This window comes from Pygocentrus nattereri, chromosome 17 (genome assembly GCF_015220715.1).
Source record: "Pygocentrus nattereri isolate fPygNat1 chromosome 17, fPygNat1.pri, whole genome shotgun sequence".
In the NCBI taxonomy this organism is placed as follows: domain Eukaryota; kingdom Metazoa; phylum Chordata; class Actinopteri; order Characiformes; family Serrasalmidae; genus Pygocentrus; species Pygocentrus nattereri.
In genome coordinates this window covers 34,969,563-34,986,157 of record NC_051227.1, presented here as the reverse complement: position 1 = coordinate 34,986,157, position 16,595 = coordinate 34,969,563, and the positions used below count along the sequence as shown (strand labels likewise).

General features: G+C 41.1%; 1 protein-coding gene across 2 annotated transcripts in view; it reads left to right on the top strand.

The window, feature by feature from the left end:
• The window catches only part of grik4 (glutamate receptor, ionotropic, kainate 4), a 598,764-nt gene that overhangs the window by 503,025 nt on the left and 79,144 nt on the right, over positions 1 to 16,595 (top strand). For both annotated transcript variants that reach the window (XM_037546764.1, XM_037546765.1), the window contains one exon: positions 9,508 to 9,669. In XM_037546764.1, the coding sequence (XP_037402661.1) occupies positions 9,508 to 9,669 (162 nt within the window). The remainder of the gene's footprint in view (positions 1 to 9,507; positions 9,670 to 16,595) is intronic.

Sequence of the window (16,595 nt, the reverse complement as noted above, 5' to 3'; positions counted from 1 at the left end):
ATTCTTGTACACAACTTTGCAGAAAATAGGGTTCAGAGAATTATTTATTAACTGGATAAAAATTCTTTACACTGCACCCAAGGCCACAGTTAATACTGATGGACTAATATCAGCAAATTTCACACTGCACAGAGGTACTAGGCAAGGATGCCCTCTCTCACCCCTCCTATTCTCAATTTTTATAGAACTGTTGGCAGCAGCTATACGACAAAGCACAAACATAAAAGGTATCCAAGCACAAACGGCAGAACACAAAATCAGTTTATATGCAGGTGACATACTACTGTTTTTGCAGATTCCCTACACATCAATTCCTCAAACCATACAAATTATTGAAAAATACTCCAAAATCTCCAATTACTCTATTAACTGGACTACATGTAGCATACTACAATCATCAATATGAACTTATCAGATACAGCAGCACAGTCTCTTTCTATCCCCTTGAGCACCCAATACGTCACATATCTGGGCATCAAAATTTCTTCCCAGCTGCCAGAGTTGCCTAAACTCATTTTAACCCATTACTCTCAACTATAAACAATGACCTCAAATGCTGGATGAACTTTCCACTATCCCTTATTGGCAGAATATCTACAATCAAAATGATCGTATTACCAAAAGTAAACAATTTTTCTCAATGATTCCAATTCAGCCTCACTCTACCTGGTTCAAAACCTTAGACTCCATTATCTCCAAATTTTACTGGAAAAATAAACCACCTAGGACCAATTAGATACATTAGAGAAGCACAGAACCCAGGGAGGCCTCAAAGCCCCCAATTTCCAACAATATTTCCTAGCAAATCAATTACAACACATAATAAAATGGATAACCCCGACTTTCCTGCCACCAAAAACACAACAACTTTACACAAATGGAAAGTCAAAGGTATTACACACTTACATCACATTCTACAGAATAAAAGCTTTGTGACCATTTCACATCTAACCCAGGTTTACGGCATTGAGAGTAACCAGTTTCTGGAATATCATCAACTTAGATCCATATTAAACTAAAAAAAAAATATATATATAAATATATATATATATATACTAGAACCATCCATCCATCCACTTTCTAAGCCGCTTCTCCGTCAGGGTCGCGGGGGGATGCTGGAGCCTATCCCAGCAGTCTTCGGGCGGAAGGCTATACTAGAACCTAATCCACTAATCTCAGAATTCCTAAACATCTCCTCCTCAAAAAAATATCTAAAATGTATAAATTCCGATCTGAGTTAGACGAAACAATTTATGTACCAAAATAAAAGTGGGAAGAAGATCTCTTGGTAACTCCCTCTACCAACCTCTGGACAAACATTCTGGAAAACACATTTAGCATGACTAACAATACTAACCTCCACCTCATACAATATAAGGTCATTCACAGAGTACACTACACTGGGCAAAGGCTCTAGAAAAATGGGAATAATAGACTCTGAAATCTGTAGACACTGTTCACTAAACACTCCTGACAGTTACATACATGCTTTGTGGTATTGCACACCAGTCAATAACATCTGGCAACTTGTTATAAATCAACTAACTCTATTGTTAAAACAGCCCATCTCCCCATCACTCTGTCTGGTAGGTGACACATCATCAGTGCATCTAAACAAGGAAGAAAACAGAACACTTTTGGTGGCGCTAACGATCGCTAAAAAGACTATCTTGACAAACTGGAAAACAAGAAAAAAGATCAACAATCAATGGAAAAACTTTCTGATAGAACACATAGCGATAGAACAAATCTCAGCGTCTCTCCGAAACAAATCTCACGAATACGAAAAAACATGGTCAACACTTTAACACCTTAACTTCCAATGGCTTTTAGACCTACCTATGGTGCTCCTACCCAAATGTACGTGGTCTCACACACTCACACACACACACACACACACACACACACAAATAAATTTATATGGCAGGTATTATAAACAGCTAACGCTCAATTCATTCTCTGAAGGTACAAATGTAATATTTTTTTTTCTCTCTTTTCCATTTTTTCTATTTTTTTGTTTTACATGTTCTGCGTGTTTCTTTTTTATCCCAATTTCTATCATTTTTTTTCCTCCTTTATTCCCCCTTGTAATTTTTGTTTGCTTGTATGTTTGCAGTTTGTTGTCCTCCCTCTACACGATGGCAGCATACACTAAAAGAAATTTGCTGTACCAGTAATAAAGAAAAATTTGTCCTCCAAAGGGGGGGGGGGGGGGGGGGGGGGGGGGGGGGGGGGGGGTGATGGTGGGTTTAACCAAAAAAAGGTATATTTAAATGCATGCCACTTTATAAAGCAAATAAAATGTGCCTTCATAAAGTCAGGTTTTATAATGCATTATAATATCTGTTCATAAGAAGCTTGTAGACACTAATAAATATAACTACATGTAACATTTTGTAAATCTTATTATTATTAAGTTACTATTACAGGCTTTAAGTGAAGTGAGTTTTTTAATTTCTTTAAAATGTTAAGGAAATGTCACGTAATATCTTATAGAGCATTATAAGTGCTCTTTACATGCTTAGTGAAGTTAGATATTTATGTGTAAAAGGTGTCGTTTGGGAACGTCAGTCTGCAGTTAATGCCATCTTGAGGTCTGTCTAACACACGGAGCGTCAGATGTGGATATATAACTCTGCTCCGTCTGTCAGTGCAGGATTTGTTTAAGGCTAGAATTAGCAAAGCTACTTTAAGGCTGTTGCTATGTTCCTAAATAATGCAGCTGTTTACTCTCTTTATCCACGGGCGAACATAAAGCAGCTGCCTGTGCTGCTAGCAATTTAGCTTTGGTTCCTAACTGCAAACAGTCTAGCACCGGGAGCCAGCTGGCTCAGCATTACAGTTTCTAGTTATCTAAAAATAAATGAATTCTATTATGACGTCATTACAGAAATGATACAAGCTCATGCCAGACATCATAAGGTATATTAAGACTTTTGGACAGTCGTGGGCTGGAGGTTAGGGAACCAGCCTCGTGACTGGAAGGTTGACGGTTTGATCCCCAGAGCCGACAGCACATGACCGAGGTGTCCTTGAGCAAGACACCTAACCCCCAACTGCTCCCCGGGTGCTGCGGATTGGGCTGCCCACCGCTCCAAGAAAGTGTGCTCACTCCCCCCAGTGTGTGTGTGCTCACTAGTGTTTATGTGCTGTTTCACTTCAGGGATGGGTTAAATGCGGAGATGAAAGTTCCCCTTTGTGGGACTAATAAGGGTCACTTTCACTTTCATAATGCTTGTCATATAACACTTATTAATGTATTATGAATACAAGATGTGTCCAAACCTTTGATTGGTACAGCATGTTGTGTTCTGGTATTCAAATGACCTTTGGTTCCGTATCTTTGACTGTACCCACGAGGGTTGTGCTTAATGACTGGCTCGCTTGGCCCGGCTCCTCTGGTGGTAATGTATTAAGTTGTACTGCGGGAGTAATTACAGGACCACTCCCTACAGACCTGTCAGAGCGCTGCGCACAGTGCCTGCTTGAGAAGTGTTGACCGCTCTGTCTCCCATATGCTAATCAATAAGGTGTGTACTGGGACCCCTGCTTAACTCACACACTATCCTGAATGCTTCACATACACACACAGCTGCCATCCACTTGCCACTCTGGATTTTATATGCTGCAGTCGTTCACCATTCTGTTCGATACATCTCATAAAGGCGCTGTACGTTAGAACATTTACCTATTTATATAGGTGGATAATTACATGTTAATGAGATGTATAATTAGAAACATTGAGATTGCAGCTTTTGCATCTTTCAAAATGGACTTACAGGCATTTAATGACTGTAATTATGTTTTACATTTTTTCCCTTTTTTCCACTTTTATCTTTTGGCATTTTGGCTTCAACTTCATCAAACTCTGAATTCTACTTGGAGTGGTTTTCCTCTGCTAAGCCTGCAAGCATTAGCCATCTGCAGTTTCCATGGTCGTCTCCAAGGAAGATAGTAAAGTAAGATTGCCAACAAATTTTGGCGCATTGGTTAGCAATTCAGCACTGTTAGTTTAGCACTATCGTACACGAGAATCCCAGAGACACACCTACCTTTTTAATCCATCTTGTAGAAGTAAAGTCAGAGACGGTAGCTCATCTGTTGCTACACAGTTTGTGTTGGTCATCCTCTAAACCTTCATTGGTGGTCTCAGGTCGCTGCCCCAGGATTCTGAAGGCTGGATATTTTAGGTTGGTGACTTGTTCTCAGTCCAGCAGTGACACTGAGATGTTAAAAACTCCAGCAGCACTGCTGTGTCCAATCCACTCAAACCAGCACAGCACACACTAACACACCACCACCACGTTAATGTCACTGCAATACTGAGATTGATCCACCCACCAAAGAATACCTGCTCTGTGGTGCTCCTGTGGGGGGTCCTGGCCATTGAAGAATAGAGGGAAAGGGGACTGAAAAAGTAGGCAGAGAAACAAATGGACTCCAATCTGTGGTTATGGAACTACAAAGTGCATCTATATGGTAAGTGGAGCTGATAAAATGAACAATGAGCGTAAGAGGTGGAGGAGGTGGTCTTAATGAAGTGGTCGGTCAGTGTCTATCATATATAGTCAATACTCACACTTCTCTAGTCACTGTAGCCCTCTTTATCTCATTCTTGTTCAGCTCACGGATTCTTGTTACAGGGGAGTTTTTTGAGGGGAACTGTAGCTTTCCACAGCGCTGTTGCATCTGCTAGTTTGCTGTTTGTTGGTTTATTCATTGGTCTCTTGTGAGCACTGTCCAGTGAAGTCTCGTGAAGGTGCTAAAAGTGCTGCTTCAAAAGCCATTTAGACGTTGTGAATGAAAAGGCTACATTCATATTTTACTGTAGCAGTTTACAGCATGTGGGCAGCTGGGTTTGTGGCCTAGAACCACAGATAGTCTGATGAATTCTGTGAAATTCAATGCCAAGACACTGCTAAAATGCTAGGGTGTCCTCCATTTAAGAAGTTCAGTGCTGTTGTATGAAGGGCCATTGACAAAGCAGCTGTGCTCTTCAATGATGCAAACTGGTGTTTGAGTTTAGCATGGCTGAACATGAAGGAAAGTTCTGCAGGTGACTACAGTAGAAGTGTGATCAGGCCTTAACACATCTGCATCTCAGGAAGAGCCTGTTAATTAGCTAATTAGTTGGACTAATAAGCGTGTCATTGATATCCAGATGTTTACCTGGCTGATTTCAGATAAGCAACTTCATCTCACAAGGCAAACTTCAGACAGGCATCAGAACGTCTGGTGGTTTTTGCTGCTCAAAGTGGCCAAAGAATAGCCTATGTTGACAGGACAGGGTTTATTTGAACAACAACCAAAATAAGGTGAGTCAGAATAATATTTTATGATGTGTAGGGCAGACAATTACTGCTTTGTTCAATCAGGCACCTATATTATTGCTCTCAAAGGCTCATTGTGGTCACGGTGAGAGGAACAGGGAACTGCTTGCTGCTAGTTAGTCATAAAACTTTTCCCGTCAGACTGCTAAAAACCCGTGCACAGAAACACACAGTACTAGTGATTTTAGCGTACAGTAAGTAACAGATTGTCTGTGGGAGCATTTGAGGCTGAAACTAAGAAATAATACTCTAGCAGGATTCCAAGAAACAGTCCCAACATCGAGAAAAACAGCTCTGACAAAGCAGTCGGCGCATTTACCGAGAACGCATCAGGAGATTACATAGTAGGTTCAGCCGGCTGCTCTAACATTCTGAGTCTAAATTGCTTGTCATCAGGAGTGGCAGACGGGCCTCTGTTTAAATCAGACGTGGAGATGGCTGTCCCTGAGTGACACTGGAAGGCTGTGTCATCTCCAGACAAATCCAAGAGGAATCTCTGTAGTGTGAGCAGGAGGAGAGAGAGGAATTCAGCTGAGGCTCTGCACCTCTCTCTGTCTCTCTGTCTCTATCTCTCTATCTCTCTGTCTCTATCTCTCTGTCTCTCTCTCTCTGTTTCTCTATCTATCTATCTATCTATCTATCTATCTATCTATCTATCTATCTATCTTTCTATCTATCTATCTATCTATCTATCTATCTATCTATCTATCTATCTATCTATCTATCTATCTATCTATCTATCTATCTATTTTTATCTCTACTGAATACTGAAACAAGCTCGTCTCCTGAATGGCCTGCAGTACATTCCTCTTCTCCGCTCCCACGACACCTCCCTCCCACTCTCTCCTTCTCTCATTCCTCTCCTCTCTCAGTGCAGTCTTTCATCCTGTACGGTGTCTGTGTGTGCGCGCTGGCTTTGGCCGTGTCCTGGCTTTGTATTGGTAATGAGAGGGCCTCAGTGTTCCTGCTTTGATCTAGGCTTCTCCAGCCTTGCTCCATACTACTGCATCTAAGACAAGGGATTTGCCTCTGTGTGTCTCGCTTGGTCTCTGTGGAAATTCACACAACTGCAGCAGTCCCTATACTGCCCACCCCCTTCTCTTTCTATCTATTCATCTATCTCTTTTTCCACTTTGTTTCATTCTCTCGCTCTCTCTGTCCCTATCTCTCTGCTGTGCTGTCTCTCATGTTCTCTCTCTCTATTTTTTTCCTTGGATACATATGTTAGATTCTTATATTATATAATTATACAGTACTACGCAAAAGTCAGAGACCACACTTAATTCATTTAATTCCCAGTCAGATTGGCCATTTAGTACACGTTCTACATTTTTCCATGTCAGGCAAAAAAGTGGAAAACATATTTAGCAGAAAATTACACAGAGAGTTCAACACTTGAATATAGTGTCACGTTCTTCAGTATTTCTTGTGCTCATGTTTTGCCTTTATTACAGCTTCCATTCTTTTCAGGAGACTTGCTTTCAGTTTTTAACCTCCAAAGTTCAGCCTTCAAAGTTGGTCGCGATTTCTTCTTTCTGTTTCTTTTTGTCAGTAATGGGTGATCACACCCATCACTAGTACAGTTGCGTTGTCCCAGAGATGAGTCTTCTCACAGTGGAAGGAAGGACAGAACTACCTGTGTATTTTTAAGCTCTAAAGCAAGAGTGGAGCTTGATTTTCTCCTCTCTCTCTCTCTCTCTCTCTCAAAGACGAAAGCTTTTTCTAATCTAATATCAGTTCTCGTCCGAAAAATCTCCTTTAGCTGTTTAAGGTGCACATGAGAAAGAAATGCTAAGGCAGCTAAGGTGTGTTTGGGTAGTTGCTTGTGTGAATGTTATTGTCTGTTTGAAGGGGAGCTGGGTTTTACGATGGGAGGATGGAGTAAAAGTGGCAGAAAAGGTGCACAAAACCAAGGAATGGATAAATGAACCCTGACATTTTTTATATTATATGTAGTGTTGGAGTCATTTGTGTAATTTCATATTGCAAAAGAAGAGTTGAGAGAGGCCATCATTTCTGTTTGCTCTCTTATTTAGAACAAGGCAGAAACAGCAACCATGAACCAGCCTGAACAATAGGAAGGCCACCTCTTCGTGGTGGTCAGCCAGCCCTCATTAACTAAACCCAAGCCCAAACACAAGCAACACATACACACACTTCAACCTGAAGAACAGGATTAACAACATTAAAGCATAACATTTAATGTCATTTTCTGTGGAGGAAGCGTAACACAGCTTTACATACCACATCTTTGGAGTCCCTTCTGCAACACAGAGCAAGTGGCAGAGGCCACAATATTAAATACTGTATGCTTTCCCTACTTCCTTTATCCTGGTGCTGAAAAACAAATAACTTGTACTTAATGGTCATTTCCACTGGAAAGTAAGAGATGAAAGCATTTTTTTACATATAGCTATAGGAATTATAATTACAATATTATCCCCGTATATTTAATTTAATTTAAAATTAAGATTCTCTTGTAAATTGAAAGATAATTAGTAATCAAAGAGAAACAGAAATGTTGGAATACTCTCTCTCCTCCTGTCTCGTACCCTGCTCTCTGTACTTCTCTGCGTGATGTATTTGCCGCGTGGTCCTGGCTTTATAACTTGTCATCAGCGTCTCTAGAGTCAGTGATGGTGTCAGAGTGGTGGGCTGTAACAATGTCAGCCTCCAGACTCTGCAGGGACATCTCTATTAACCTTCTGCTGAGATATTGCCTGTGTTGAGGATGCGAGCCGACAACACAGCAGACATCACTTTCTCATCATCTCAATAGACTTTCCCACAGGACTCGCACCACTGTGCCTTTTGGCATTGCTTATTTTTTATGGCAACTCAACCATCTGGAGCTATGAATTACTAAAGGTAGAGATGACAGAGTGGTGGGTGTGATGGCATCTGAAATGATTTGTCATTTGGGGACTGTAAAGTTATTTAGACCTGTGGTTTCCGTTCCTGGTCCTGGTGTGCCCCTGGCCCTGCAAGTTGTAGTGTTTTCCCAGCTCTAACACGGCCATATCAACTCAGGAAGGGCCTGTAAACCTGTTCAAACATAAGAAAACTTTACATGAGCCCACATTTAGATAAAACTCAACTTACATATTAGTTGTTATCAAATAATTCGTACTGCATTCCGAAAAATAGAGCTGACTTATAGAGGTGCATGATATAATGGGGCAGTCATGGGCTGGAGGTTAGGGATCCAGCCTTGTGACCGGAAGGTCGCCGGTTCAATCCCCAGAGCTGACAGCACATGACTGAGGTGTCCTTGAGCAAGACCCCTAAACCCCAACTGCTCCCTGGGGTGCTGCGGATTGGGCTGCCCACCGCTCTGGGCAAGTGTGCTCACTGCCCCCTAGTGTGTGTGTGCTCACTAGTGTGTATGTGGTGTTTCACTTCATGGATGGGTTAATGCGGAGGTGCCGAGGTGAAATTTCACCATTGTGGGACTATCAAGTGTCACTCAACTTAAATATCTTCTCTGGACCTATGAATCACACTTGACTATCTGCCGGTATGACAGATAATTCCTTTTAAAAATTTCAGTGTCAGGCAGATGTTTGGATTTGACAGATATTTTAAGTCAGTATTATTGTTTTTGGAAAAGCAGGACAATTTGGTGACCCTGGGCTATTGTGATAAAACTGTGATACAATGAACTCGTCAGGTGTCTGGTTCCCATCACCACCACTGTGATTCATTCTGACTCTGTTAGTTTCTCTAGAACAGCAACTCGTAATGACTTTGTTGACATCTTAATGACAGAATGATGCAGAAATTTTGAAGAACCAGGGGGATTTTAAATGTGGCATTTTTCTGCAAATTTCACTGCACAATTTGTGTTTATTTTGCCAAGTTTAACATATTAGCCCGCAACTTTTGCACTGGCCACATTTTATGTTCTATTTTTCAGTTAGTTAAATTCAGTAAATGAATAGTAATTGTGCAGGCAACATACTCAGGATGTCTGTAACAACATTCAGTTATTAATTCATTCATTATTAACTAGCTATTTAGAATTGGGTGTTAAGGCAGGGAAAATATCAAAATATGGAAGACCGGTTGGAGCCACATCTTTAGCCTCACTGAGGGATCTGTCCATGTCCGGTTACTGAAATCCAGAAGTTTAGCCCATGTTTGATCGTTTCCAACTTTCTTCTCTCTCCCCCGACAGGAATTCTCTCTGCTGCGACTGGACGATGTAGCTGACCAACGGGTGAACATTGTCGGCTTCTCTGTCTTCAACAAGACACATCCCTTCTTCCAGGATTTCCTTCTCAGCCTCAACCGCTCCTGGCAGGAGAACTGTGACCACGCCCCTTTCGCAGGAACACCGGTATTTAACGTTTAATCAGTGATGATATTCTTCTGTCCTTTCTTTTGAATTTCACTGTACTCTTAAAAATATTTGTTCCTAAATGTTTCTCGACTTGCACATAGAGAAAGATTGATTCAAGGAAAACTCTTCATTGGTATAGAACCTTTAAATTATGTAGCTTAGCTTCTTCTTCACATCTGCTTTACAGAAACAGTTCTTTGAAAAAATTCTGTAGGGAATTAGAAGCATGGCACGGGCGGCACGGTGGCATGGTGGGTAGCACTGTCGCCTCACAGCGAGGAGGTCCTGGGTTCGATTCCCCAGCCGGGCGACCAGGGTCCTCTCTGTGTGGAGTTTGCATGTTCTTCCCGTGTCTGCGTGGGTTTCCTCTGGGTTCTCCGGTTTCCTCCCACAGTCCAAAGACATGCAGTTAGGCCAGTTGGGCATGCTGAATTGCCCCTGGGTGTGAGTGTGTGAGTGACTGTCTGTCTGCCCTGCGATGGACTGGTGACCTGTCCAGGGTGTATCCTGCCTTCCGCCCATTGACTGCTGGGATAGGCTCCAGCAACTGAGGGAGAAGCGGCTTAGAAAATGGATGGGTGGAAGGAATTAGAAGCGTCTCTTCTGTGTCATCACATCACTGCAAAAGAACCTGTTTTAATAGCTCTATTTTTTATAAGTAAACTGGCCGTCAAAAAGACTGTTTGATCACTATTTGTCAGTATTGTGTAGATCCTACTCTGGCCTTAAAGAATTTCGTAAATAATCCACCACGTTTGTGCCTCCTTGTGTTTTTTCCGCTATCCACAAGCCACCCATAGTGGTTGGATTCTTCTTCTCCACACATTTTCCAAAGTAGCCTCTAAAGATCTCACTTGGGTGTAAATTTGGCGGTTGTCTTAACTGTCCTGACCCCAAACCACTTCTTCATTTTAAGAGCAGTATTGCATTTTTGCGGTCTTGTAGGATTATGCAGCCATTTTTTATGTTCCTTAAAGTGAGCAGACGGGATAGAGTGCCTTCAACACATAAAAAATCAATGTATGACATACAGTTTGCCCATGTGCAAATGCAGTGTATCCCATTCTGTTAGCAGTGCTTTCTACGGCGATTATACAAGCTGTGTTTGCAGAACTGAACACTTCTGTCAGCAGTAGGAGCTTCTCAAAGGAGTCATGGAGTGCGAAAGTTAGACACTTGTGATTTATATGTTTTGTTACTTTTATAAACTAACAAAGTAAAAACAAGCTATACATCCTCAAGGGAACAAATTTAAATATAGCTTTTGTTTTCAAATTTTAGTGCAAAATTTATGCTCAAAAGTTAGAGGACAATACATAATAAAATCTAAACCATGCCACCACTTTTTCACAAACCACATTTCATATTTAATTTTTCATTCTAAGATGTTAAATTCAGCAAATAAACAATAATTGTGTGTTAAATTGCACAGAAATGTTCTCTATAGAGGATGTGTTGATATACTTTCATTTAGAGAATCAACAACACATGTCATTTGATCAGGGATGCCCAAACTTTTGCACATGACTGTACGCTATGTGTGAATTCAGCTCATTTGAGGAGCTGCTGACAGAGGGGTTCAGTTCTGCAAACCCAGCTTGTATAATCACCATAGGAAGCACTGCTAATAGAATTGGACACTGCAGCAGTTGCACATGAGCCTGAAGCCTGAGTCACTTCCTTTCCATGACATGAGCGATGCGGCAGCACCGCTGCTACAGCTTACATACATTGGCCATTTAGACATACAGCATTTGCACTGCGCAGCACTGCAGCCAGCAAGTTCCATGGACTAACTTTGCTAAATAAAATGTTAATTAAAGGATAATTAGTAAAAAAAGCGTAGTTCATTTATTTACCCTTAGCTTTGTGACTTGTGATTGTGGTTCCAAGCTGGGTAGACCTACCAGGAAATGTGTATATATAAAGATACTTGTTTTTCTGTTATATTTTCATTGGTTTCTATCATTTATTTCCCTATATGTGGCACTTGCTGCATGCCACATGTTCAGTGCTAGTATTCTAGGAGTAGTGAGCCTTCAACCAGAAGGTTGCAGATTCAAATGTCATGACTGACTGTGTATACCTGTTCAAGATCTCGGGCAAGGTACTAAAACCCCCCAGTGCCCCAGTCGATGCTGCTTTGCTGGCGATGCTCTGCTGCTCCCAGACTAGATAGTTGAGAAGCAAAAGGACAAATTTCCCTTGTAGGATCAGTAAAGTACAGCACATTACATACCTCTTCTAGAACGCACCTGAAGTGCACTGCCACGCTGTTCATGCAGCCAGTATGAACCCAGTAGAAAACTGCATTGCTCAAATTTTGCTCTTACGATGACTCAGGCGACTGAATTGTGATTCCCCCAAAATTTCTTAGGAGAAATAACATTAGACAAAAAGGAGACATAGGATAAAAATTCCATTAGTTGCTCAAACTGAAAGGGGACTTAGTCTTTAATGAAAAATGATTGACTCATGTTGAGATTCCTGTTGTTTGTTCAGTTGCAGATAAACATGACTATTATTGTCTTTGCAAATTTCAGCACAGTGCTTGACTGTATTGAAATCTCTAAAGAGAGCAAAAGTTTTTGCAGACGTTTGTCGTTCCATCAGTTTCCATCAGTCATCCATTTTAAACAAACTGTATAGACATTTAGCCAAACCTAATTTAAAATCATTTGTTATAAAACATATATTTATCAAAAATTCCTAGTTATCTTTAGATAATATCTTTTCAGTGCAGGCCAACGTAACACATTTCACTTTTTGATTGTATGGAACTCATCATTGTGGATAAATGGATAAAAGTGACGTTTTTCAAAAAGAAAAAGTGAAGTGGCACCAAATGTCAGAAGGCAGTGAACTGTCTCTGGGTGGTACTCTCAAGGGTATGTCTTCAGTCCCATCGGTTAATGAAAATAATTTTACCATAATCCACTGCAAATATGATTTTTAAGTTTTTTTCACTCTGTTCACCCCATCTCGTCTCTAGGCTTTTCATTGAATTGTTCTTTTTTTTCGAAACATTAGGTTGCGGAAAGGTACTAATGTGTACTTTCCCACTGGGAGAAACTTATTTAAGGCACACAGTGGGACCTTAGAACCTCTGCTGTACCTTTGAGGGTGCATTTGTCTTGTTTGTACCTTGATGAATGAAAACTGTACCTAATCAGTACCTTTTTTCTAACAGTACAAAGAAAAGACGGCAGTGAGTAAATGTCAACTGGTTTCGCATGGAATGGCTCCCACTGGTAGTTACACAAATGAAATGTGATTAGATTGTTGTTTTTCCAACGCTTCAGCATCTTCGTACAGTATTTCAGCATACATTAGATGAGGAAACCCCTTGGCATCTTCACAGTTTGGTAGCACTGTTGGTGTTGTGTTATGTTTTTGCTGGCTCTGCTACCCTTAAGATCACCCTTAAAAAATGACTTAACCACTACATTTCCCAACAACTATTGAATTGCCCTTAAATTATCAACCCTCAAGCCCTCAATTATCAAGCCCTCAACCCTCACATAAAGGTTCTTCACTGTAATTTCAATTCCAATCTGTAGCCGATTGATCTTTCCATCCCTAAAAGGTCTGCAAAATTTTTGGGCAGACAGTAAATGTCATTTGATCTGTTCTTTTTGACTGCCAGCGTATGCCTATTAGTTTAAACGCTGCACCATGTCAGGTTTGCATTTCAGTGGAATAGACTGTGTTGGGAAAACTGTTTGCACACATGCCTCTCGCTAGTCCTCTCGCTAACCCCAGAACTGAGAAACTGAGCGTTCATAATTTATCACACACACACCCACATGCGAACGTGAACATCTGTGTTACTCCCTCTCGCCTCTCGTGAGGAGTGCTTAAACTCCTTCAAGTCATGAAAAATGGAAAGCTTAAAAGCTAATGAAAAATGTAAAAGGGGTCTTTGTTTCATGTTGTCTGATCTCGCATAGGCAGAGAAAAACTCACCATTCATTCGAAGGTTTAACACTATTTCTCTATTCTAATTAAAGCCGCAAGGTGGATTTTTTTTTTATCCGTGGTCGCTGTTTTTAGAACCCGGCTGGGTTTCTCTAGCCGTGTTTCCCCTGCTAATTAAGCCTTATCTTTAATTAATCACTAGAAGGATTGGTTTTGTAGTGTAGCAGACAGATGAGAGGGAGAATTGCATGTCTTACCCTACAGTGACAGTCAGTACTGTTACTTTACACTGGCCCAGAAATCCACACTCCTCAGAATGCAGAGTGACGGACAAGCTGTGCTGTACTGTCTGATGGCGATGGAAACGTGGGAGCGCAGTTAAGCCCTGGACTTCAGCTCTTTCATTTATCCGCGTTTGGTTAAGCAGGTGGGCCAGCGCAGAGATTAACCAGAAGACCTATATCTCGCTACAGTGCAGTAATGCCTTCCTACTCCGAGCAGGCGACACTTCCTCACTCACTCACTGCGGATGTAGATACATTCTGCTTTCTGACTGATACATTAGCTGATGTAGAGGTCCTGCAGATTTATTGGTTTTATTAGCAATCTCACAAATAAAGCACTAACATTTAATAACGTCTTTAGAGTTTAACAAAGAATCACCTCTGACATGAAGAATCTCTTCCAATTTCATGACTCTTAAGCTGACAGTCCCCTCCTGCTCACTTTCACTATATCAGAACAGGCTAATTGAAGTTTCACGCTGATTATCAGTGTGTTATGTGTTTGTTTTTGTGGATAAGATGCCTACTTTGCAGTTTTCAGTCCTGTTTTGCTTGCTGGACACCATGCATTTGGTGCACTTTTTATAAACTATTATATGCCAGTTAATAGTCCTAAAATGTCTGTCTGTTAAATTTAATGCAAAGCACCATCAACACCAATAACAAGAACATACACTATATTGCCAAAGGTATTCCCTCGTCTGCCTTCACACGCATATGAACTTGAGTGAGATCGCGTTCTTAATCCATAGAGTTTAATATGATGTCGCCCCACCTGTCCCACAGTTATAACAGCTTCAACTCTTCTGGGAAGGCTTTCCACAAGGTTTATGAGTGTGCTTAAGGGAATTTTTGGCCATTCTTTCAGAAGCGCATTTGTGAGGTCAGACACTGATGTTGGATGAGAAGGCCTGGCTCACAGTCTCCTCTCTAATTCATCCCAAAGGTGTTCTATCAGGTTAAACGCAGGACTCTTCCACACCAAACTCGCTCATCCATGTCTTTATGGACCTGCTTTGTACACTGGTGTGCAGTCATTTTGGAACAGGTAGGGGCCGTCCCCAAACTGTTCCCACAAAGTTGGGAGCGTGAAATTGTCCAAAATCTCTTGGTGCTGAAGCATTAAGAGTTCCTTTCACTGGAGCTAAGGGGCCGAGCCCAACTCCTGAAAAAATGACCCCGCACCATAATCCCCCCTCCACCAAACTTTACACTTGGCACAATGCAGTCAGACAAGGACCACCAAACGCAGACTTGTCCATCGGTTTGCCAGATGGAGAAGCATGATTTGTCACACCAGAGAACACGTCTCCACTGCTCTAGAGTCCAGTGGTGGCGATTTACACCGCTGCATTCCACACTTGGATGTAAGGCTTGGATGCAGCTGCTCGGCCATGGAAACTCATTCCAAGAAGCTCTCTACGCTGTTCTTGAGCTGATCTGAGGCCACAGGAAATTTGGAGGTCTGTAGCAATTCTGCAGAAAGTTGGTGACCTCTGCGCACTATGCCCCTCAGCATCCGCTGACCACGCTCTGTCATTTTACGTGGCCTATCACATTGTGGTTGAGTTGCTTCCGCTTTATAATCCCATTGACAGTTGACTGTGGAATATTTAGTAGTGAGGAAATTTCACGACTGGACTTGTTGCACAGGTGGCGTCCGACCACAGTACCACACTGGAGTTCACTGAGCTCCTGAGAGCGACCCATTCTTTCACTAATGTCTGTAGAAGCAGTCTGCAGGCCTAGGGGCTCGGCTTTATACACCTGTGGCCATGAAAGTGATTGAAACACCTGAATTCAATGATTTGGAAGGGTGAGTGAATTCTTTTGGCCATATAGTGTATAAATGCACCTTGGCCTAGGCTGAACATGATATAAACAAAATAAAAGCCATCCTAAAAGAGAACTGATGAAAAAAAGCACATATAAGGGATATTTAACACTCATTCAGAAAAACTCATGAATTTTATAAATAATAAACACAGGGGTTTTCAAACATCACATTTTTCTAATGTATGTGAAAAAATTTCTGAAAAAGTGATCGCGTGAAAAAAATGTGATCACTTGTGAAAACATGTGGTCATGTGGAAAAATGCCTGATTGCATGCAAAAAAAAGTTTACAAGAAAACAATCGACCACATAAAGAAACACGATAACATGAAAAATGTGTGGTAACATGAAAACATGCTCAGGTGAAAGAAACGTGTGATCACGTGAAAAAGAAAAAATGTGATCACATGTTAAAGCATATTATTCCCATGATGCATATTAATCCCATTTACTTGTGAACATGTGCTTTTTGGACACCTGGCCTGTGAAATATATGCATCTTTTTGCGAAGAGCAGGAATTAATTCTGTGAAGCTTTTGTGAACCCTGTGAACCCCCCACTCTAAAGTTTTCATATTGTTTAAGACTTTCTGAGTTTCTGCTCTTCATTTAAGTTTGAGAAATGTGACAACTGACAATTAACAGTTATAGTTAACAATAATTAATATACTGCTAACAGTTGGTTATTAATAATAATCATATTTGCACATTTCCAGTGGTCAGGCCCAAACCTGAGTATCTGTAAGAGTTAATAATGTTGTTAATGATTATTTAGTTAACCTTTGAGAAAGAATTTCAGGCCCTACAGATTACATATTTTGGAGTTGAAACACTAAATGCCACTGTTGACATTTACTTAAGCTTGTGTTCTGCTGCTGCTGGATCAAG